The sequence below is a fragment of the Amphiura filiformis genome, chromosome 5 (genome assembly GCF_039555335.1).
Source record: "Amphiura filiformis chromosome 5, Afil_fr2py, whole genome shotgun sequence".
NCBI classification, from domain to species: domain Eukaryota; kingdom Metazoa; phylum Echinodermata; class Ophiuroidea; order Amphilepidida; family Amphiuridae; genus Amphiura; species Amphiura filiformis.
This window is the reverse complement of record NC_092632.1, coordinates 10,699,965-10,726,038: the sequence shown is the minus strand read 5'-3', so window position 1 is coordinate 10,726,038 and position 26,074 is coordinate 10,699,965. Positions and strand designations below refer to the sequence as shown.

The following is a 26,074-nucleotide window of genomic DNA, read 5'->3' as shown; positions in this document are numbered from 1 at the left end:
TGTTCTCCACATGTTGGTAGCTATGATTAATATAAAGTCTTCATTTCATTGATTTCAATTCCATAGTGGGTCATCTGGGTGTCATTATTTACATCAAGATAAAGCTACCTGTAACACAAATAGCTACTTAGAGGAATGCCCAGTGTATCGTGCAGAAGATATGGTACGTATCCACAGGTTTCTTGGTATCTTAAACCACCTGCAGGGATGCCAGTCTTCCGGATATTTCCGGAAATCCGGACCGCGCGTATTTTTTTACAAAATTTCCGGTCGCAAAAAAAATCTCCGGTTGGAAGGAAAAAAAAAAAAATACCGTCAGCGTCCGCCCGGCTCTGAAAGAAATAAAATAAAATATACTGCCCTCTTTTGTCAACTATTTGTCAACTAATCACTCTCATGCTCAAGAGCACGTGCCCGTATGCATGGTACAATACGCAGTGTTTTTGTTGTAGCTGTACACCTCTAGGGATGAGACGGAAACACGAAAATGTGACTTGTTGGCTGCAAATTCGGAAACCTTGATCGTATGAACGTGCGCTTTGTTTTGACAATAAAATATTAATAAACTTTAAACTTTAAACATGCGTGTGTGGTATTGAATTACGGGCCGAATTACGATCGGATTTGCTGTTTATCTTGCGATCAATCATCACAATGGAAGTGGATAGGAAAGCAGATATAAAGACGATCGATGCTGGAGTTAAAAATCGGTTTAAATGGCAATGGCTGGAACAGAAGGATGATGCAGGACGGTTTTTGTCGGATTACATACGGAAAGTAGATGCTGCAGGGAAGTATAAATGTACTTACTGTCAGGGTATATATTCGTACGCTAGCAGTGGAAATAAGGCGATTTTAAAACATGCTAACTCAGGTGATCATAAAGAAAAACATGAGCTTTTAAACTCAAAGTCAAACCAAACTTTGCCAACCATGTTTCGTGTATCGCAAGCTATTGTGAGAGGAGATACAGATAGAGAGGAAGCAGGGCCTAGTACTAGCGAATGTACATTACCATATGTTCAAGTAATTGCACAGAAGATAAAGAATAATCACAAAAAACACAAGCACAAGACCCAAGATACCAGGAAACCATAGGTAACTTGTAATTTTAGCTGTATATTTGTAAATCATTTGCTTTAATTTTTAATCTGTTGACATGTAACTTCCCCCTAAAATAGCCTCCCCTGTGGTGTAAAATGTGCAGAAACTGTCTGGCCCCCACGCCGTGAGGGGCGAGAGCTCCACTCGCTACGCTCGCTCCGCTTCGCCTTTAGTATTTTATGAAATATTATTTTCCTTCCCAACTTCAGGAGGCAACTGGCATCCCTGCACCTGACATATGACACATCAGTTAGATGGTTTATGACCCACTTTTTGGAGGTTCTTATTCCTAATGTGCAGAATGTGCTAATATTATATTACATTATCAAGTCACATGACTTTCATGTATCTTTTCAATGCATTGTTAACAGTCTATTGATGGATATAAGTGGGTATATCAAAGGTATAATAAAAGGTTCACAAGTTCTAAGTTCCCCTCTGAGAAGTTTTTGATAACTCAACAAAATTTCTACAAAATTATTAGTAGCCCATTTTGTTTTACACACCTAGTCCAATCTGCAATTTCACACATCAATGTGTGGCATTGTCAATTCGTGTCAGTGAACATAGAATTTGTGACTCCTTTAGAATTTCTAGCCCAACAAGTTGATATCTTGCAGCAAATGACTATTTACATGTGAACACTTTGTTATGATTAATCACCTTTGTGAGTCATACAACTTGACATATTTAAGTTGCAAGCTACTCACCATCTCAATGTTATGCACATGATGTCTCTGAGATTGTAAATATCTCTTCTCATCTGCTACATGTCCAGTTGTCTTTAATGTTGTTAATCAGTGAAAATCATTGTAATCTTAATCTTAATATTTTGTGGTCATGTTTATCTGACCTTTAAGATCATTAGCTAGCCAGTAGTTTTGAAATAAAAGAAGTTTAAGGGCTTGAACAGCTGTCATTGTTGAAGTACTCTAGCTTGTGTGTGTTGGGGTGTGTGGGGTGCACATGTTGGGGTGCGTTTGTTTTCGCCTTCAAACATGGACTTTGAGTCCACACTTATGTACTGAAAAATCACACATAGCGAACCGTGGACATCCACGGTAGTAAGGCAGCGGCAAGGGTGCTATACAGCATAACTTTGCACATGGAGTAGGGTCCTCTATCGTAGGTGTAATACCAGGTGCATGGTTAGTGGTGAAATATCACAGAAGTCCACAGTTTGAGTATGATATTTCCGTGTGTGTGGGTCCACGGTTTCACTGTTAACAACCACACACACAATACAGGTCCACAGTTGTTGGTGAAAATGTGTAGGAGTGTACATATGTAGGGGTACAGCTGCCTGTGTGTGGTTCTTCTATATAATGTATATCAGTGATGTAGTAATGCTGTAACTTGTATTATCTTAACAGGGCCAGTGTTCTGTGGAGGCAGCACCAAGTTTGTCATCAGTAGATGGAGAAATGTATGATCCCAGCAGCAGATGCTATGTGAGCACACTGTCACCTCAGGTTAGTTAGTGTGAGACTAAAGTAATTCAAGGTAGTTCATGAGCCATGCAGATGGACAAAGCCCAATCTCTTACATACCTCATCCCGTCGCTTCATGGGACTGCAAAAAGATCATGACAATTACAGTGCCAAGAAGATTTCATACCATGCTGAAGTATGAAATGAATTATCCTAGTGGCAAGAAAGTAAAAATGTGTTAATATTGTTCATTGAAACAAAACTGATCACTAAAATAAATTTGAACCTGTCATAAGATGTAAAAAGATATCAATCTTTATAACAAGTGTAAAGAGGAAGTTTTGGATAGTCACAGGGATACACATTTTATAGGAGCATCCGTAAAGATCAGAGTTACACACAAGAAACTCTAAAAACAAGCAATTTTTGAGATCTATATATATTATGTTACTAACTTTCTTTGCATTCTTCTTGATCTTACAGGGTTTGGAACCATGTCATCCTGAAGGAAAATGCTATCTTACAAAATGTAATCAAACATCTCAAGAATATCAACTCAAAGTAGGCAATGGGTCATGGATATCATGCCCAGAGAGAACTGATATCACAGTAAGTACTGTTGATACACACAGGTTGCATCTATATGTACATGTTCTGGCCAAGAATTAAATATACAGACTGTAGATAATATATAACTTGACAAGAATATCAATAAGGTATATTGCTGATAGCAATCATTTGGCAAACAAGATGCATGCTGGGAATGAAAAGGGCTCAAAGTTATCGAATTCATCATCCCCGATGGCCAATTTGAGCCCTTTTCATTACCAGCATGCATCACTTTTGCCTATCAATTGCTATCAGCAATATATCTTATACAATCTTACTATCTCAGGCCAAAGGAGCTAACTTGATGTCATCATACATATTTTTAATAGCTCCTTATCATCAGGTATTGTTCCATCAAAATTGAAAACGGCCAAAGTGAATCCGGTTTTTAAATCTGGTTTTTAAATCTGGTGACAAACATAAATTTACCAATTATCGTCCCATTTCTATTTTACCATCTATCTCAAAACTGCTCGAGAAGATCATTTATAACCGGATCCTTGACTTCATTACTGATCACAAAATTCTCAGTCCGAACCAATTTGGCTTTCGCAAAAATCATTCCACTTATATGGCTATTAATAACCTGTATGACACCATAGCCACTGCAATTGACAATAAACTATGCACAGTAGGTATCTTCCTTGATTTAAGCAAGGCTTTTGACACCCTTGACCATTCCATTCTCCTTCAAAAACTTTACCACTGTGGCATTAGAGGATCTTCCAATTTGTGGATCAAAAACTATTTAAAGGATAGACAACAATTTGTTGTCTTCAACGGGAAACATTCCACCACTAATACCATCCATTGTGGAGTTCCACAGGGTTCGATCCTCGGTCCCTTACTTTTCCTCCTTTACATAAATGATTTGCCCAACTGCTCCTCTAAGCTTAAATTTATTTTATTCGCAGATGATACTAATATAATTTGTACCAATAAAGATCCTAATACCCTTGAAACCCTGCTAAATAAAGATCTTGAAATAATTTCTAACTGGTTTAAATTAAACAAGCTGTCATTAAATGTAAATAAAACTAATTACATGATATTTAAAAGTAAATATAGTCGAATCCCAACATTGACATTAAAGTTAAGATTGATAATAAACAATTAGGTCAAGTTAATACTACTAAATTCTTAGGGATCCTAATTGATGATAATTTAAGTTGGAAGTCCCACACCACTCACGTCTGTAATATCATCTCTAAATATAATGGCATCATCAGAAAAGTTAAGCAATTTCTTCCAATTGAGTCCTTGCCAACCTTATACAACTCATTGGTTTATCCTTACTTAAACTATTGTGCAATTATCTGGGCTGATAATAATAATTCACACCGTGACGCTGTTCTCCTGTTGCACAAGAAGCTCGTCAGAACCTGCATTAACTCACTCTGGTTAGCACATTCTGACCCACTTTTTTCAACACTTAAACCATTAAAAATTCATGATTTGTACATTCTTCAAATTTTAATTGTTATGTATCAATTTTATCATTGTCTCCTTCCCAACGACCTACTTGATCAAAATTATTTTACTATCAACAGTGATGTGCATAACTACAACACTCGTCATGCAGGTGATATCCATATTGAGCAAACCAACACGTGCCTTGCATATAACACCATCAGAATCCAAGGTGCATTACTTTGGAATAATTTACCACCAAATCCTGAAAAGCGCACCTTCGGTAGCTGTTTTTAAACAACACATGAAAAAACATCTCCTTGGAAAATATTTGCCAAGTGAATCGTAATTACATTCATGTTTCATTACTACTTTAAAACGGTCTCTCATTTCTTGCTATCAGGTCAGCTTTATGTCGGCACCCTAATTTTTTGGTACATTATTTAGTTTACCATCAGTTTTATATTTTCCAATTATGTATCATTTCACTCCAAATTGTGTGCCCAGTGCATGGACAGCCTTGTGGCCATAACTGCATGCTTTCGCTATCTCGTCCATAGGCACTCAGTGCACGATTTTGAGTGAAAATTGTACCGAGCGTATTTTATTTTTTGGTTAAATGTTGTATGTTGTAACTTTAGGCTGAGGGCACTGCACCTCACGCTCTGAGTTTAGCAGTGTCCTCATCCATCTCATTGACGTTTTTCATAAAAATAGTTGCTTTTTCCATTATATTATTGTATATAAAATACATCATTATTGTATCTCATTGTATCATAATTATATTGTTGTATAATGAATGGATGAAATAAAATTGATTGATTGATTGATTGATTGATTGATTGATTGATTGATTGATTGATTGATTGATTGATTGATTGATTGATTGATTGATTGATTGATTGATTGATTGAATTGATTGATTGATTGAACTTTGACATTTGAGTAATTTGCTATCAACTTGCCCAGTAACAAAGCCTATTCAAAGTGATTGTTGAATTGAAATCATTACATTGTAAAGTTTCAACCTTTTATAATGTCTAATGGTCTATTTCTCTATTTCACAATTCCCATCTTTGGCCTGAATAGACCAGATCACAATCCAATTGCTAAGGAAACAAATGGCTGCCTTGTTGTCTGACTATTCAAATTAAATCTTCCATTTTCACATATCCTGTGATGAAGTTTCTACTGTAGTCTATAACATTGAAAACTCAACACTTACTGCCATATCATTAGATGGACTTACCCTGAAATGTGTTTGCATCTTTCCATCTTCAGATCCCAGGATACAATGGAGTAGTAACATGTCCCTCATATGAGACAATCTGTAGTAATTGGTCATCCATCTTAGATTTAGTGGATCCTTGTTGTCCATCAACAACCCCAGCACCAATGCCCTCTACTGTCATGCATACAGGTAAGTTCTTCACTTATATTTTACAGCTATTTATACAATTATATTTTACAACTACTAGATATATTTTTAAACACTAATTAAAAGCCATAGCCAAGACATACAAGAAGCTTACTGTGAGATAAGAGATCATGCATACAGTCAATGAAAACGAATAAAAAACATGCAAAGGATCAACATCATTAAGGAGTAAAATCATGAAGAGTACACAGAAAACAGTGATGTGATGTGATGGAAAAGTGTAAGATGCACAAAGAACACCCATGCTGTCTGATCATGGAACATCATAGAAGTACTTTCTGAAATGAAATGTTCATGATTTGTGATAAAGTCCTGGCACTGATAGGGTGACATTACTTTATAATTAAATCCAGCTAGTATATATATGTTATAGTTATGTTATGTTTAGTTATAAAGAATACGATAAAAAGATATTGGGCACAAAAATATGTCAAATGGATGAAAATAAACTCATCTTTAAATAGCAATAATTGATTTTGATATCTACAGAGCATTACTTTCTTCCTTTTATTGGTAAAATATAAATTGCTTATTACTTTCAGTTGAAGCCATTTTTCTTCCAAAGATAACTAATTTTCTATTTGTTTTTTACTGTGCCAATGCTAGCAATCACAATAATCCACAGTCTATGTGTAAGCATGGCATTTGGCGAGTTGGAGTATCAACAAGTAGATAACATGGAACAGCAGGACATCTTTGTGAAGAATGTCAGAGATACAGTCTGTGATACCACTAGGCTTATGAAGTAAGAACATATATAAAGCAGAAATAATCTCTTATTCGTCTTTTTACCGGTAAAAGAAACACACTATTTGTCAACAAACAGTGTTTTGTATGTACTTTACTACATTCATGACTGTACAAAGAAAGACACAGAGTTACGTGGTTTCAATTTTTGGAGATTTTTACACAATACTTATAATAACATTCCTTACACTAGTAACTGATATGTGCACAAATCAAACTTCGTAACTTCATATAAGATACAAGGTTTTGTCAGGTACAACTGTGGGTTTATTTTCACTGTGGGTGTGATTGTGGGTTTATTTTTGCAGATAGACATAATATTAGGTTTTGGCAGTACTAAATCTGGCTTGCTAGCTACAAAATCAGTAAAATATCTAATTTTGGCCAAAAAAGTGAGATACAAGGTCCCTATTTGCCACCCTAACGACAGCATGCTTGTTTTGACTGTATTGGCAAATTTATTGAGCTAGTCTAATCACCAAGGTTAATGAACAAGACCAAAATAATCATTCATTTCCATGTCTAGAATTGGATAGAACATATCAGATCTATATTAGATATATTCAATTAAGTATGAACATTCAATGATATAAAACAATGAGTACTAGATAGGGAAATAAAAAGAAAGCTGCTATGTACATTTGTTTTGTGGTGCACATTTGTGTTGGAGAAAATTTTGTTTTAATTCTAAAAATGTTGGTAAAAATATGTTTTAAAATCATTTTTAGAAGAATTGTGTGATGAACACTTCAAATTGGTGAAAACATTTCATTATGGGGTTTAAGAATATAAGTTTGGAAAGTTCCATGCATGTCAACTTTTTTCAAGCTTTGAGTTGGGGGAGAGGGAAAAAACGCAGACTCAGTACACCGGTCGATCTTACCGTTTCCGATGTTGATTAAGATACTTCTTGCATCGATCCCGAGATGCGGAAAAACCAATAGTCATTTTGTCCCACATAAATGAATAAATAACAAAACCCCGATCCCCGGTGGACTCACCCAAAAGGTGACGTCACACCATATGATCGCCTTTATCCTCCTTGGTCTCCGACTGACACAGACGTGCCTATCGATTGTTCATAGCACTGTGTATCAATTTCTCGACCAAAGCGAGATATACTGGTTGTAGTTTCACACCTTAGGTAAAACCAAACCGGTATTGTTCGGCTGAGGATAGTTTTGACGGCATTTTCTGGCGAAAAAGTGACAAAAAAAGCGATCCAAAACTTAGCTACATATCGTGCCTCCGTTTGTATACGGGACACACGAGCAATTCAAAATGGCCGCTCATTGGCGCCATTCATTTTGTTTCCCACGTAAAACAACCATTGCAGCCTGTAAGTTACAATAGATGTTTGTACATACACATTGTATTTCATGTACGGTAGGTTATTGTTGCTATGTTAGGGTGATTACTCTATCGTTATGTCTTCATTACCGTCCAATAAAGACGAGTTAATCAGATATTCATACGGTGGGGATTGGTAGGGACCTGTCTGACATTTTAGTAATAAAGTTAGCCAGTCCTTACTTTACCACTAACTTTAGCGACCAGCCTCCGTGCTCAGGTTTGCTTACTGGGCTTGAGTCGCGTGTTGGGGGGTAGTGCCCCCTCCCTTTTCTCGCTCGCCTCGGCCCTGTCGGGCTTGCCCTTCCCTGGTGACGGAGCGGGACCCACACCCGCTCTGTTTCACCCACAGGGAGTGCTCACGATCTTCTAGATGTCTTTCTTTTGCTTAGGACTCTCCGAGTTCCAGCTTGACGATTGGGATAGGCTCCGTCATCGCCATAAGACGAAGAAGAAATCTACCAAGGGCACTGGTAAGGTCGATACGGTGGATTCTGCTGTGACAGCCCCTATGGGTCATGCAGGTCTGCTTAAGGGGCTCCGTCCCCGGACAAGCAGGCGGTTCCTTCGAGGACTGCTAAGCGTCCAAAGGCTCAGCAGCCAGCGAAAGCACTGACTATACGTCGGAGCAAAGTAGCAGGCAGCAGAGCGGTAACCACCAGCTTAAAACCCTAGCGGGTTTTGCAGCAGCAGGATACAAGTCGATACGGTAGATTCTGCTGTGACAGCCCCTATGGGTCATGGCAGGTCTGCTTAAGGGGCTCCGGTCCCCGGACAAGCAGGCGGTTCCTTCGGGACTGCTAAGCGCGTCCAAAGGCTCAGCAGCCAGCGAAAGCACTGACTATACGTCGGAGCAAAGTAGCAGGCAGCAGAGCGGTAACCACCAGCGAAAACCCTAGCGGGTTTTGTAGCAGGAGGATACCAGTCCTCTAGCGAAAATCCTCACGGGTTTTAGCAGGAGGACACCCGTCTGTTGCAGGCATATCTACGGGCTCAAACAGCCACAGTAGTAGCCAGCGACGGGCAGCATGCAAGGGGACCCCGGGCTTGCCTGGGTTGAACCCTAGCATGCATGGGTTCAGCAGAGACGATACCGCTGCTAACGCTGTGGGTGTAGTCTTAGCAGAACCAACTGGGGTTGTCACACGGCAGCGTTCCATGGCGGGACCGCCGAGTGATACCCTGGGCCCTAGAATAGCTGCTGGCTGTCCACAGGGACTGGCTGGCGATTATTCAGGGGTTGGGCTCGCAGTCTCTCACGGGACAGCGACCCAGGTGCATTCGGTGGCAGCTACAAAGACGAGCTACGGCTTGACTTCAGTGGTAGCCGCTATGCACCCGCCCATAGCTGCCGTGAGTGGTCCGCCACACACAGCGACCTTGGGCGAAGCTCTAGAGGGTACAGTAAGTAGCTTGAACAGCCTAGCTGATCAACAACCCACTTATGTCCTCGAGAGCCAGCGGAGCGTGGGTGATCCATTACCGTCAATGGGTCAATTACCCTCTCTTGATCGATCACTGTCAAATCAACAGGGCATAGCTCCATTGATTGACGCTGCCTATTCAGGTGGCGAGGTGATTGATCGGGGGCATGCACGCTCAGCTACCCGTGGTACTAGGCAAGCTCCCTCTAGCCAAGGGACAGCCGGTATAGCGGGGTACCCATACACACGGCTTGATCCCCCTTGCGGGGAACGCAGTGAGGCATGGGTACAGTGGTACACAGCCGGGAGCCCTCACGGGCACCTACGCTGGAACCACGCATACAGCGGTACACAACCGGGAACCCTCACGGGTACCCATGCTAGTACCGCGCCGGTACCACGCCAGCACACAGCTTGATCCCCCCAACAGGGAACGCAGTGTGGCGAGGGTACAGCGGTCCACAGTTGGGAACCTCACGGGTACCCACGCTGATACCGCACCGGTACCGCAGCACCGCTTTAGTCGCCACAGTCTCTGTGGCAACAAGGGGAGGCGGTGCTGGTACTGCAGTACCATGGGGTTACCCTGGTGGCGGATCCTTTCAGGGTCAGCTGCCGGCTGGGTATGCCCGTGGTACCCGCCGCAGGGTGTTTCTTCCACGGCCCAGCACCGTGGCAAGTGTCGCCCTAGCGATGACCACGCAGTACCAACATCAGCTGTTGACCAGGCCAGCCGGCATGGGGCTAACCCAGATCTTGATCAGGGTAGGCCCCGCGCTGCTAGCGCTAGGACGACGGCTGCGAGAGCATGCGGACCCAGTGGTGCCATGGCGGATACCTCAGGGTCTTGCGGGAGTACTCCCTCTTCTGCTGGCAGGTAGTCGGCGAGCCACACAGTGGTTATGCCTTCTTACCCGCTTTCAGATGCCCGTCCTCAGTTACCGTCATCATCGGAGCATGATACGGATACTGTGGGCGAGGGAAAGGAGTCGGAAGCTGAGTCCGGTAGTGACATCACTACAATCTCCTTCCCCGCTGCCCCGCGAGGGGAGCAACAGCACTGATCTTCCTCCGGACACCCCCTAAGGGGAGTCCATGGAGGAGGACCAGGGATCCTTTCAGTAGGATGCTCAGCTGCTGCTTCCTCACAGGGGACGCCTGCACTCTCATTCCCGCAAACCTCACGGGTAGATATCGTGGGGCTGTCGAGCTCAGTAGAGCTATGACGCCGCGTGCTTGCACGCTTCCTCTGCGTGTAACGCGGGAGGCCCACGGGACCTACCTGCGGGGATCCGAGAGGGACCCAGATGTCGACAAGCGTAACACGCTCAGACAACGTCTGCGCTCTTCCGCGAGGTGAGCCTATTAGCGGTGCTAACAGCTAGCCTCAACGAGAGCTCCATGGGCCTAGCCCATAGGGTGCCCACCCAGCGCCGGGGGAGGGGCCTGCCCCTCCAATCGCTCAACGCGATGGAAAGGCAGGGTCCTTTTCTCTTTGGATGCTTCTGCGCCACGGTGGAGGACCGTGCAAAGAAGCTACCAACGGGAGCACTCTGAAGAGGTCGGAAACTGCCCTTACCATGGGTAGGAGCTCCGACTTCAGCAGGCCGTGCACCACCAACAGTACCCGAGCCCACTACCTCTGCAGCACCCATTTCTGGGAGGCGCAAGGGTAGCACAGGAACAGCTGGCAAGCCCCGAAGGAGAGCAAGCGCTCTTCCAAGGGAAGCTAGGCAGAGCATTCCTGGGGGGCTCAGCGGTTTTTCCACAGGGGATCTCCCAGTGGATTCCACCGCTTATGGCTTTCACCCAGAGGTGGGAAACCATCTCTTTGAGCGCCTGGGTATGGTCAGTGGTGAGTGGGGGTTACAGACTGGCAACCCAGTCTCCCCACATTCGCCTGCACATTTCAGAGGTCCACAGTAGTGCCGTCAGACGGCCCCCAGCGTCGGGCACTACTGACAGGGATCACACAGCTTCTCACGAAGCGGGCGATTGTCCCGGTCTACCCCCGTTCTACGGGTGATCTTGGAGCCATTGGCTCCAAGGAAGACAGGCGACGGGCCCCCATCCGGAACCGCAGGCTGTTGAACACGTTCTTCAGGCCCAAGAGGTTCAGAATGGTGACTCTCGCCTCGGTGCTAGCCTGCCCCATCAGGGGCATGGGAACAGCATCGCTAGATCTCTCGGACGCCTATCTGCATATGCCAATCGCCTCTCAAGATCGGAGGCATCTGCGCTTCTAGGTACAGGATCAAAATTACCAGTGTTGATACCGGCCATCCGGCCTGCCCATCGCTCCCAGGGTGTTTAACACTCTTGGTCAGAGCGGTGGCAGCGCACCTGAGCACAGGGGTGTCAACATCAGTTGCTACCTGGACGTTTGGCTCATATACGGACGCACTCCACTGAAGACTACGGGTCTCATGGGGTTGGTAGTCCGTAGGGGGCGGGACCCTGGATTTTTTGATCAGCTCAAAAAGTCCAGCGTGGTCCCGACGCAGACACCACTATTTGTAGGGGCCCAGATCACCCTCACGGAGGGGTTCGCGGTGCTCTCACCCGGCGGGTGATTTAACATGGTGCGGTGTGCCTGACTCTTGGCCGAGTCTCGGGCACAACCCGCTGTGGGATGGATGAAGGTGGTAGGCCTAATGGCCAGTATGGTAGACCTCGTACTGTACTGCCGTTTCTACGTGAGGCTTACCCAACTACACCTTCTAGCCTGCTTGCAGGCCCAGTCGTCACCAATATCCCTCGCGGTTCCGTTGTCGGAGATCGCGCGAGAGGAACTCTGGTGGTGGACCCATCAGCCCAATTTCACCCAGGGTGTGAGGTTTCCTGCACCCCCGGTATGTCACGTAGTGACGACCATAGCGTCAAAACGGGGCTGGGTGGTCCACATCCACGGCGACTCCGTCTCGGGCCTCTGGGGCCATAGAGACAGAGTTTCACATCAACCTCCCTCGCTTACGAGGAGGTGATCGTGGAATCACATACCGTTGTCCTGACGGATAACACAACCGTGGTAGCCTACCCCAACAGACAAGGGGACTCCGGGCCACCACGATTGAGCCTGCATGCACGGCACCTGATAGGGTGGTGCAAGTTCAGGCAGATTACGATGAGAGCGATACACATCGCGGGCGTCACCAGCATCCTCGCGCACAATCTGTCACGAGGAAGGGTGTCGGGACCAGCAGAATGGTCCCTTGCTCCGCAGGTCGCTCAGACAACCTGCAAGGTGATGTACCACCCCTCGAAAGATCTGTTCGCATCTCATCGCAATCATCCACTGCCGTGTACTGCTCAAGGGTCGCGGACCCCAAGCATTCACCGTGGGCGCTCTGTCCATAGACTGGGGAGGATGACAGCTTATGCAGTCCCTCCGATCTCACTACTCATGAGGGTGGTGGCCAAGATCGGGTGGGAAGACTGCATTGTCATTCTGCTAGCGGCAAGGCCGCCGGCACTCCCCGAGGTACCAGATAACACGCAGCGGAGGGATACTTTTCATCAGAAGCTGTTTTTCTCATCGCCGGGGCTAGACGGAAGTCTACCCTCCGTACGTATAGCCAGAGTCTGGCTCCATACTACGCTTGGTGCAATGAGACAAATAGCTCTCCCGCTAGAGCCTCTGTGCTGCTAGTTCCGGAGTTTCTGACAGAAAAGTTCCAAGCAAGACTTCAGCGGGCCACTGGGGCCAGCTATAAGTCAGCTGTCCTCTCCATTCACCGAGGTTTCGAGACGGGTCGACTATCATAGCCGATGGTTACCTTATTAGTCTACGCCTCGACGGTATGTTCAACGAGTGTCTACCAACAAGGAATGTGATCCTCCTAAGGGATCCCAACACAGTCTTAGATTACTTTAAGGGTCACCCTTTTGACCTTCCGTCAAAAGCGGCGCTTAAATACGTAACTCTCAAGATGGCTTTCCGGTTTGGCGTTGGCTTCGGACGGCGGTGCTGAGTTGCACACGGTCTCGAGGTTAGCTTCCGTGTTCACAAACACTGGAGCGACACTGTTTCGGCGCTCTGTTCTCGTGACTACTGCACGGGCGCGGTGCATACCGACATTCGTCCCTCTCCAATCCCCAGGGTTGGGCAAGGTTCGGCTGAAGCCAAAGATAGGCTGGGGTGTCCGATAGGCGCTGCAGCACTATTTCTTCCAACACAAGCCTTGCGAGGACTCACGACCGCATTCATCACCCTTACAGAGCCTTTTCGGTCCAGCCGCTGTCGCAATGGCTGGTCCAGGTGTTGGTGGGGTCCGGGGATCGCGAAGGTTTCGCGTCCCACGACCCACTCGACACTGAGCTATCTCATCATCTTGGGTATACCGTTCGGTTGTCCCTTGAGGAGATCTAGCAGGCGGTGTCCCGAAGCCACCTTCGCCCTTCTCTACGATACTTCCGCTTTACGTTAGTAATCAGAGACGGGCGGAGGTTTACCGACATTGTTCGGCGATCATAATACGGTGGTGTACGGGTACCTGGTTTTCAGACTATACAGAATACTCAGCATGGTAAGAACCAGTGTCGCTATTCTTAACCGCAAAACTTATTAAGTAAGGAGGTTTATGTCTGTGATCGCGTGGTCTTTTTGTTTCCCGACCGTTGGGGAAAATATTTTCTGACCTCGCGAAAACCATCGTTACCGCTCCCGATCCCTGATCAGATGCTGACCAATCTTGTACCTCCATCCGTCGGTTACTTGCTAGATCGATCTTTCAGATGTTGATGCAAGAAGTATCTTAATCAACATCGGAAGCGGTAAGATCGACCGGTGTACTGAGTCTAGTCCCAAACAGAAATGTTTGGTAGACTCATAACCGTGCGATCTTACCTTTCCGATGTTGATTATCCCGACCCCGCCACCCCTACAAGTTTGGTCCGAGTAGGGGATCCCAAGTCGGATAAGGGACGATCATATGGTGTGACGTCACCTTTTGGGTGAGTCCACCGGGGATCGGGGGTTTTGTTATTTATTCATTTATGTGGGACAAAATGACTATTGGTTTTTCCGCATCTCGGGATCGATGCAAGAAGTATCTTAATCAACATCGGAAAGGTAAGATCGCACCGGTTATGAGTCTACCAAACATTTCTGTTTGGGACTATTCATATTCATCTTAAGGGGGTACTACACCCCTTGATAAATTTGTGTCTATTTTTGCATTTTTCTCAAAAAATAATAACACACTGGTAACAAAAGTTTTGTATATTATTGGGGCAAGGTATCCAATTACTACACTGAAATTTCAGTGACTCAAGACAAGCGGTTCAGTATATATGATAGAAAACGAGGTACATCCTCGCGGTACCTTATTTCTTATCATAAAAAAACGAACTGCTTGTCCTGGGTCACTAAAATTCCAGTGTAGTAATTGGATTCCTTGCTTACCAGTGTGTTATTAGTTTTTGAGAAAAAAAAAAAAATAGACACAAATTTATCGAGGGGTGTAGTACCCTCAAATCTCATAAGCTCTGAGACATACTGTTTTATTTATATGGAGATGGAGGGAAGATACAAGAATAAAATACTATGTTCACATCAATAATAATTATGGACATTAATTTCTAAATTCAATTCTGTGGAAAATGAAGATTCAACGTGAGACTTGGATTAAATGTTTTGTTCGTTTTGTAGGGATAGTGAATCAAATTATGTGAAAGTGGTTTCTTTTGGGTGTCAATGTTAGTTTGCACAAAATGAAAGAAACCGAAACGTTTAATAAATTACTACTTCCGTCTGTTTGCATTAACAAATTCTTATGGGACCTACCTGAGGGGATCCGAGAGGGACCCAGATGTCGTCAAGCGTATCACGCTCAGACAACATCTGAGCTCTTCCAGCAGGTGAGCCTATTAGCGGTGCTAACAGCTAGCCTCAACGAGAGCTCCATGGGCCTAGCCCATAGGGTGTCCACTCAGCGCCCGGGGAGGGGCCTGCCACTCCAATCGCTCAACGCGATGGAAAGGCAGGGTCCTTTTCTCTTTGGATGCTTCTGCGCCACGGTGGAGGACCGTGCAAAGAAGCTACCAACGGAGCACTCTGAAGAGGTCGGAAACTGCCCTTACCATGGGTAGGAGCTCCGACTTCAGCAGGCCGTGCACCACCAACAGTACCCGAGCCCACTACCTCTGCAGCACCCATTTCTGGGAGGCGCAAGGGTAGCACAGGAACAGCTGGCAAGCCCCGAAGAAGAGCAAGCGCTCTTCCAAGGGAAGCTAGGCAGAGCATTCCTGGGGGCTCAGCGTTTTTCCACAGGGGATCTCCCAGTGGACGACCGCTTATGGCTTTCACCCAGAGGTGGGAAACCATCTCTTTGAGCGCCTGGGTATGGTCAGTGGTGAGTGGGGGTTACAGACTGGCAACCCAGCCTCCCCACATTCGCCTGCACATTTCAGAGGTCCACAGTAGTGCCGTCAGACGGCCCCCAGCGTCGGGCACTACTGACGGGGATCACACAGCTTCTCACGGCGGGCGATTGTCCCGGTCTACCCCCGTTCTACGGGTGATCTTGGAGCCATTGGCTCCAAGGAAGACCAGCGACGGGAGCCCCATCCGAACCGCAGGCTGTTGAACACGTTCTTCAGGCCCAAGAGGTTCAGGATGGGGACTCTCGCCTCGGTGCTAGCCTGCCCCATCAGGGGCATGGGAACAGCATCGCTAGATCTCTCGGACGCCTATCTGCATATGCCAATCGCCTCAAGATCGGAGGTATCTGCGCTTCTAGGTACAGGATCAAAATTACCAGTTTTGATACCGCCATCCGCCTGTCCATCTCTCCCAGGGTGTTTAACACTCTTGGTCAGAGCGGTGGCAGCGTACCTGAAGCACATGGGTGTCAACATCAGTTGCTACCTGGACGTTTGGCTCATATACGGACGCACTCCACTGAAGACTACGGGTCTCATGGGGTTGATAGTCCGTAGGGTGCGGACCCTGGATTTTTGATCAGCTCAAAAAGTCCAGCGTGGTCCCGACGCAGACACCACTATTTGTAGGGGCCCAGATCACCCTCACGGAGGGGTTCGCGGTGCTCTCACCCGAGCGGGGGACGAACATGGTGCGGTGTGCCTGACTCTTGGCCGAGTCTCGGGCAAAACCCGCTGTGGCATGGATGAAGGTGGTAGGCCTAATGGCCAGTATGGTAGACCTCGTACTGTACTGCCGCTTTCTACGTTAGGGCTTACCCAACTACACCTTCTAGCCTGCTTGCAGGCCCAGTCGTCACCCAATATCCCTCGCGGTTCCGTTGTCGGAGATCGCGCGAGAGGAACTCTGGTGGTGGACCCATCAGCCCAATTTGACCCAGGGTGTCAGGTTTCCTGCACCCACGGTATGTCACGTAGTGACGACCATCGCGTCAAACGGGCCTGGGGGGTCCACATCCACGGAGACTCCGCCTCGGGCCTATGGGGCCATAGAGACAGAGTTTCACATCAACCTCCCTCGCTTACGAGGAGGTGATCGTGGAATCACATACCGTTGTCCTGACGGATAACACAACCGTGGTAGCCTACCCCAACAGACAAGGGGACTCCGGGCCACCACGATTGAGCCTGCATGCACGGCACCTGATAGGGTGGTGCAAGTTCAGGCAGATTACGATGAGAGCGATACACATCGCGGGCGTCACCAGCATCCTCGCGCACAATATGTCACAAGGAAGGGTGTCGGGACCAGCAGAATGGTCCCTTGCTCCGCAGGTCGCTCAGACGATCTTCAAGGGGATGTACCACCCCTCGAAAGATCTGTTCGCATCTCATCGCAATCATCCACTGCCGGTGTACTGCTCGAGGGTCGCGGACCCCCAAGCATTCACCGTGGACGCTCTGTCCATAGACTGGGGAGGGATGACAGCTTATGCAGTCCCTCCGATCTCACTACTCATGAGGGTGGTGGCCAAGATCGGGTGGGAAGACTGCATTGTCATTCTGCTAGCGGCAAGGCCGCCGCACTCCAGGTACCAGATAACACGCAGCGGAGGGATACTTTTCATCAGAAGCTGTTTTTCTCATCGCCGGGCTAGACGGAAGTCTACCCTCCGTGCGATAGCCAGAGTCTGGCTCCATACTACGCTTGGTGCAATGAGACAAATAGCTCTCCGCTAGAGCCTCTGTGCTGCTAGTTCCGGAGTTTCTGACAGAAAAGTTCCAAGCAAGACTTCAGCGGGCCACTGGGGCCAGCTATAAGTCAGCCGTCCTCTCCATTCACCGAGGTTTCGAGACGGGTCGACTATCATAGCCGATGGTTACCTTATTAGTCTACGCCTCGACGGTATGTTCAACGAGTGTCTACCAAAAAGGAAAGTGATCCTCCTAAGGGATCCCAACACAGTCTTAGATTACTTTAAGGGTCACCCTTTTGACCTTCCGTCAAAAGCGGCGCTTAAATACGTAACTCTCAAGATGGCTTTCCGGTTTGGCGTTGGCTTCGGGGCGGCGGTGCTGAGTTGCACACGGTCTCGAGGTTAGCTTCCGTGTTCACAAACACTGGAGCGACACTGTTTCGGCGCTCTGTTCTCGTGACTACGAACGGGCGCGGTGCATACCGACATTCGTCCCTCTCCAATCCCCAGGGTTGGGCAAGGTTCGGCTGAAGCCAAAGATAGGCTGGGGTGTCCGATAAGGCGCTGCAGCACTATTTCTTCCGAACACAAGCCTTGCGAGGGACTCACGACCGCATTCATCACCCTTACAGAGCCTTTCGGTCCAGCCGCTGTCGCAATGGCTGGTCCAGGTGTTGGTGGGGTCCGGGATCGCGAAGGTTTCGCGTCCCCACGACCCACTCGACACGAGCTATCTCATCATCTTGGGTATACCGTTCGGTTGTCCCTTGAGGAGATCTAGCAGGCGGTGTCCCGGAAGCCACCTTCGCCCTTCTCTACGATACTTCCGCTTACGTTAGTAATCAGAGACGGGCGGAGGTTTACCGGGACATTGTTCGGGCGATCATAATACGGTGGTGTACGGGTACCAGGTTTTCAGACTATACAGAATACTCAGCATGGTAAGAACCAGTGTCGCTATTCTTAACCACCAAACTTATTAAGTAAGGAGGTTTATGTCTGTGATCGCGTGGTCTTTTTGTTTCCCGACCGTTGGGGAAAATATTTTCTGACCTCGCTGAAAACCATCGCTACCCGCTCCCGATCCCTGATCAGATGCTGACCAATCTTGTACCTCCATCCGTCGGTTACTTGCTAGATCGATCTTTCAGATGTTGATGCAAGAAGTATCTTAATCAACATCGGAAGCGGTAAGATCGACCGTGTACTGAGTCTAGTCCCAAACAGAAATGTTTGGTAGACTCATAACCGGTGCGATCTTACCTTTCGATGTTGATTATCCCGGACCCCGCCACCCCCTACAAGTTTGGTCCGGTAGGGGATCCCAAGTCGGATAAGGGATTTATCATATGGTGTGACGTCACCTTTTGGGTGAGTCCACCGGGGATCGGGGTTTTGTTATTTATTCATTTATGTGGGACAAAATGACTATTGGTTTTTCCGCATCTCGGGATCGATGCAAGAAGTATCTTAATCAACATCGGAAAGGTAAGATCGCACCGGTTATGAGTCTACCAAACATTTCTGTTTGGGACTATTCATATTCATCTTAAGGGTACTACACTTTGATAAATTGTGTCTATTTTGCATTTTTCTCAAAAATAATAACACACTGGTAACAAAAAGTTTTGTATATTATTGGGGCAAGGTATCCAATTACTACACTGAAATTTCAGTGACTCAAGACAAGCGGTTCAGTATATATGATAGAAAACGAGGTACATCCTCGCGGTACCTTATTTCTTATCATAAAAAAACGAACTGCTTGTCCTGGGTCACTAAAATTCCAGTGTAGTAATTGGATTCCTTGCTTACCAGTGTGTTATTAGTTTTTGAGAAAAATGCAAAAATAGACACAAATTTATCGAGGGGTGTAGTACCCCCTTAAATCTGCAAGCTCTGAGACATACTGTTTTATTTATATGGAGATGGAGGGAAGATACAAGAATAAAATACTATGTTCACATCAATAATAATTATGGACATTAATTTCTAAATTCAATTCTGTGGAAAATGAAGATTCAACGTGAGACTTGGATTAAATGTTTTGTTCGTTTTGTAGGGATAGTGAATCAAATTATGTGAAAGTGGTTTCTTTTGGGTGTCAATGTTAGTTTGCACAAAATGAAAGAAACCGAAACGTTTAATAAATTACTACTTCCGTCTGTTTGCATTAACAAATTCTTATGTCTGTTTGTCACTTTCTAGAAATAGAGTGGTGAAACTTGAAGTTGGTGAAGAGCAGACAGTTGTGGTGGTGACCTTTGACATTAAAGAAGAGGATGATGGGATGCAGAATACAAGTAAGTTGTACATCAGATATGTCAAGATAAATGATATTCATCTGTGTTTATTTCATTAATTGGAACTCAGAATTTGCCATGTTTGCCTGTTTGGACGGGTAATATGGATTGTTTCACCATGCACCCAGCAAAATCTTTGATTTGTAAGTGTGGATTTGTTTGCAAACAGTGTGACTGATGACACATACCAAGTTCTATATACTCAGACCTTTGCAACACTCAAGCTTTACAATGCCAATTATTGACTACTGATTCCTTAACCTTCTCCATGTGGGTGTCAACTGCAGATGACAAGTTTTAAATTGTCTTTAAAAATTTAATTTTAATGACCATATTTGGAATCAGCATGTAAAATGCATTAAAATGAGTACAAGCAAGCCTTGTATTAGTTAAGTGGTTCTTGAGATAGCTCCTGATATTTTGAGACAAAATGAGAGCCGCCAAAAATGGTGGAGCTACACTGTTTGGTCATCATGAGTGGTAATCCAATTTCCTCATTAGCTCTATGGAGTCTGATTCTTCTGCTCTAATTTTTTGGGTTCATTTTGCAAATGGAGCAAGCAATTGACTTGCATGTCTTGTATATGAATACAAAATAAGCAATTGTAAATTGAACATGACACACATCAGGGTTTATATGGCTTGTCAAGTATGGAGTGAAGCTGTATGTATGCTCAGTGCTGTAGAGAGCCGTTACGGGCACAGGTGTATAATGAATACACATGCCTGTTTTGGGGGATTAAAATTGTTAATTGTTGAACCCCCAATTGTTTTAGCAAGGGTGCTGCTCAAGATTCTAAAAAGTTGGTGATATGAGTAAAAAATACTTGGAATTGTTTGTATTTTAATTACTAACTAGTTTAACTGTATTGCTATTACACCTGTGCTTTTTTGCTTGATGTATCTTTCTTTACTTTTTTATGCCCCCTAAAATATTAGGCCAGAGCCCCACCTAGGTTTCATTATCATTGAGGTATAGGACTTTTTATTTTTTCGGAGAAGAGCAGGTAGGGCAACTACTTGATTATATTTCTACATGTTCATACTACATACTCTGACAATTTTAGAAAATTCTCACGAGTCCGTTTTTTTTAAATCACATTTTTGTTCCTAAAATGGGGGTTATAGCGCCCTCAATGGGCACTCTTCCCATAGGGCTACATGTAAAGACCAGTTATAGACAAATGGCCCTAAAATAAAACGGACTCGTGCAAATTTCCTCAAATTTCGCATATGATGTAGATTTAACATCTGGAATGTAATGCAAGTGATGTCGTTGCTGCTCTTCTAAATTCATTTTTAAAATGTCTGCCCCAGACCAAGGTGCCCCGTAAGACCCTGGGCCCAAGGCCCCTGGTATGTGTTGACATATCTGGAGTAGTAATATTAGGTAAAAAAAGTCGCAGAACTGTTGCGCATGTTAGCATTTGTTAGAAGAATATTGTGTGGATAAACTCTTTAACTGAATGAAAATATTTCATTGTGTGTGTAAGAATGTTAAGTTTGGAGCATCTCAAGCTGATTTTGACTAAGGTTGAGTGGGGAAGAGGTGGAGGAGAGCTAGAAAGAGTTGACCATCTGTAAAAAGTAGAGATCAAAGAGAAGAAATGCTCACAGGTCAAGTGCCTGTATCTCTTTCCTTGGTTTTTGAGCTAGATTCACAGATAGCTACAGGAGTTAAGAAAAGGCAAACATCTACCCTGATTTTTTTCCCAGTGAATTCTGGACCAAACATGCATGTAAAACTTTCTTCACACAACCTTCAACACAACAAATTTAACTAACCTTTATTTTTTTATGTGATACATATCATCAGAAGAAGGCCAATGATATTGTGTTGGGCTTACCCCTTTTGTTGACCATTGGCAACTTTTGGTCAAGGTTAATTTAATTTGTTGTGCTGAAAGCCGGTTTAAACTTTTATAAATTGTTTATCACCAGCACATATGAACTTACATTCAAGTCTCACACAACCTGTTTGGACCCTCTCATTATTTATACAAACACCTGTCAGTACATTATATGGGTGGGATGTGTGGAGGGTACACACACAACACAAACATAACCATCAGTTACATGTACCATATATGTAATTCTCAGACCATATCCCCAAACTGCCATAATCATAAAACAACATTTTTATGAAAAGATTTCATAAATTAAAGAGCATTTTGTGATCCATAGCATCATCCCCCACTTTTCTCAAAAAAAGTTAAGATTTGTATAACATCGGAAACCTCTGGCTACATAATGTTTGTGTCCAAAAAATTATCATAAAATTATTTGTATTTATGTTCTGTTAACAGAACAAAATTGTAGCATATAGAGCAATGTAATAAACATAATCATGCATAACTTGCAAATGCAAAATTGGAATCAACTGAAATTTTAGGGAATAAATTTTTTCTACTCAAACATACCATAAAAAGTGGATGCTAGAATCACAAAATGCCCCTTTAAGAAAACTTGTTAATAATACACTTCAGAAGCTGTTTAAATAGGATTGAAGTTATTGCTTGTAATATATGGACTGCATCTCTTACTCTGGTGATTGATGAGTTGTATTGCTATCAGATGATAAAACCTCTGCATGCTGGTCTTTAGTGCATGTATGTAAGAGGGTCAGGTCCTTGAGATTTTGCACTTCAGGGAGCAGCAGTTATACATAGTTGCTGCATCAATTTTAAACATTTTAAAAATGTGTCCAGATGGACAACATCAAAACGTAATAGTTAATGCCCGAGGTATGTTTTGTTTATATATTGTGAACAAAGTATGCATATACTATCCTATGTGTCAATTTTATACATGTTTTGCTTCTCATCAAAACTGCTGAAGAAAATGCACTCAAAATTTGGTAACATTGTTTTATTGGTAAGATAGAAAAGAGAATATGTAACAATCTGACCACCCACCTTTAATTAGCCTTTAGCCCACCTTTATTGTGACATGATAAAGCAAAATGAGTCATTTGTTGAGATAAAGCTATGAAAAAAACCTGTTCTAGCTACGGGCTGTTGGACTTACCAAGTAGGGTCAGTCGGTCTAGGGGGTTTTTCCTGGAAGGAATTAAATAATAATAAGTATATTTATTAAAACCAACATATTGTGACCCGAAGGTCAAATTACATGTCAATGTACAGAGTAAAAGCAAAGCATTCATTAAAATTGAATGACCCACAAAATTACACAGTTTATAAAATCTGATTTTTCAAACATATTTTTTAAATTTTCTAAAGAATATCAGTCAAAAATCAATCCACTTCAGCCAAAAATATTACTTTTTACACTTGCATGCAGCTAAAAAAATCCCAAAACATAAATCTGGTTTGGTCAGGCCTGTAGAACAGGATGGGGATTTATATATCATTCTTGCTTATTTAAGAGAAACTGTCATTTTCATGATACGGTAAGCAGGAAATAAGAATACTAACTTTTTTCAATATCTCCAAATTAATTTTGGTATCGAATGACTTACTCTTCTTGATCACATCAGATAATTTAAATCTGAAAATTAATTGAAATAAGTACAGATCAAACTAAGCCATGTATTGCTTAAAAGATTTGGCATATGATAGGAGAGCTTAGTTTTTTGTATATAAAATACATAGGCTTATACAATGTATTCAACCACATTGGGTATTACATTTCAAACTCATTAACCCAGTGTAGGGTCAATACGCCTATTCTCGGTCACATGCCTATTCTCGGTCAGTTTTACCGCTGACGATCGTTGCTTTAATTTTAGCCGTGTCTTCCGAACTTTGCGACTATAAACCATTTAGCCGTACCGGTGCTGCAGGTTTTGGTGACTTTTCAAGGTCACGGCAGCACAGTTCACCTCAAATAATAGATTTTTAGATTGTATGGTGACCTGGAATATCGGCATTAAAAAAATATAATAACGTCATTTAAGAGGTTTAAAATGGTGATATTGTAATAAAGTCAGTGATGCGAAATTGTACATGCATTTTACCATGTTTTAAAGCATGTAATTTTAACAAGTTGATCCATCTGCATTGTAAATAACACCATAGCAAATGATTGGTGTTGTATTTATGTAAATTCCCATAGAAACAGGGGTGTCCGAGAATAGGCATACGAATTCCGTTGGCATTCCTATTCTCGGTCAGTGTTCAACAGTTTGAGCTAGGCCTATGTTGACATCGTTGTTGCCATGCGTCCTAGAAATGATCATGCATGCGCACATGAGAGTGTTGCATTTTTCTGTAAAAGGCTTGATTATAGCCATTTGTCGAATACAAATGAGCGATGAGAAAGTTGACCGCCGGCGCGCGCCCAACACCCCCCCCTACTCCATCCTTACCCCCCTCTATCCTGTCGTATTCTCGTTCGGAAAAATTGGGTCAACAATGTCATTATTTTGTCTGCAAAAATGGCTCCTGCCCTGGACCGAGAAAGGCGCTATAACTGACAATTGCGCAGATAGCATACACTCTCCTTGGGCCTACACGTGCAATTTTGTTAATTACATTATACACATATTATTAGCACAAATGGCACCACTATTTTCATGGGTATGCTATTTGTGCCTCGACAGTGTTATTTTTGAGGACTTAAAACCATTAGCATGATTAGGGACATTAAAAATGGCTTTAAATGTTATTAGCACAATTGGCCTATGCTATTTTTGAGTTCTCCTATTAGGTCTACACTTTAAGGGATGATGCTATTAGCACTGTTGTGCTATTCTTAAAATGGTTTAGGCCTTATAGCGTGCTATTAGTTCTATGGTTTAGGCCTTATAGCGTGCTATTAGTGCTATTGTGCTCTGGAAATGGTTTGAGGGTCTTGGAGACCTATAGCGCATTATTATCGCAATTATGTTATTTTTGAATTCTAGTACACTTGGAGGGATGCTGATAGCGGCATTGTGCTATTCTTAAAATGGTTTAGGCCTTATAGTGTGTTATTAGCGACATTGTGCTATTCTTAAAATGGTTTAGGCAGCGTGCTATTAGCGCTTTTAGCTGCTATTGTACTATTCTGTAAATGGTTTAGGCTCTATAGCGCATTATTAGCGCAATTATGCTATTTTTGAATTCTCCTAGAGGGATTATATTAACGCTATTGTGATATTCTTAAAATGATTTAGTCCAGGAGCAAGATCACACAGGGGCCTAAATAAGGAGTTCGTTCACCCCTACGGCTAGGTAGGTAGTGGTTTCAAATTGTGGTATCTCATTTTTTTACAGGTCATTTTATATATGGACGTATAATCACATAAAATCACGAAATTAGGACAAAATTAAGGGGGTAGGGGAGATATAAATTCCCATATCTCAACTTTTACTCATAATAATGAATTTATTTTGGTATGAATATGTAGCTAATTGATTGTTCTAACTTCCTAGTATTATTTGAAAACAAACATAGGATTCATTAGATCATGATTGGAAGTAGCCAGTCCATACACTAATAGAAAATCAGATTTTTCACAACAATGTGTAGGGTGGGTGTTTTTGTGACACAGGCTTCAAATTTTACTATTGTGCCAATTTCTATTTTCAATATTAAGTTTTAATTTTGTTTTTAATAGCAAGCATATCTAGGCAAACATTGATGTTCTGGTTCAAAGATTTATATATGTGCATGTTTGTTTGCATGTTGGTTTGTGTTGTGTGGGTTTTGGGTAGGGGTGTGTGGGTATGTGGGGTAGGTGTGGGGTGTGTATAGGGTTCGGGGTTGGGGTGTTTCACGTGTCTTGATATGTCACTCGGCTGAACTATATAAGTTCTATTAACAAAATTTGTTTCGTAAGTTTCCATTCATGTAATATTTTGAATATTTATAGGTGCGGGGTGAGATCAACCACTGCTTGTCAGGAAAATAGTCTGAAAATGTAAAAAATAGTTACTTTTCCACATATAGCAGCGTGTGTAACAATATTAAGGGGTAGGGGAAATGTAAACCATCATAACTCAACTTCAACCAATTCATTTTGGAATTAAAATGTAGCTAATTGGTTGTTCAAACGGTTTAGTATTATTTTAAAGCAAAGCAAACATTAATTGTCAGGTAGATAGACATAAAATGTAAGAAAAGGTTAATTTTCCATGTATAACCATGTCAAATATGTATTATTAAGGGTTAGGGGAAATAAAAACCACCATAACTCAACCTTTACTCATAATAATGAATTCATTTTGGTATCAACATG

At 43.6% G+C, this 26,074-nt stretch overlaps 1 protein-coding gene across 1 annotated transcript in view; it reads left to right on the top strand.

Moving 5' to 3' along the window:
- Positions 1-26,074, top strand: part of LOC140152608 (ciliated left-right organizer metallopeptidase-like) — a 58,028-nt gene that overhangs the window by 12,879 nt on the left and 19,075 nt on the right. The window contains exons 10-15 of the mRNA XM_072175022.1: positions 67-163; positions 2,478-2,576; positions 3,018-3,143; positions 5,835-5,973; positions 6,598-6,736; positions 19,799-19,893. Of these exons, the coding sequence (XP_072031123.1) occupies positions 67-163; positions 2,478-2,576; positions 3,018-3,143; positions 5,835-5,973; positions 6,598-6,736; positions 19,799-19,893 (695 nt within the window). The remainder of the gene's footprint in view (positions 1-66; positions 164-2,477; positions 2,577-3,017; positions 3,144-5,834; positions 5,974-6,597; positions 6,737-19,798; positions 19,894-26,074) is intronic.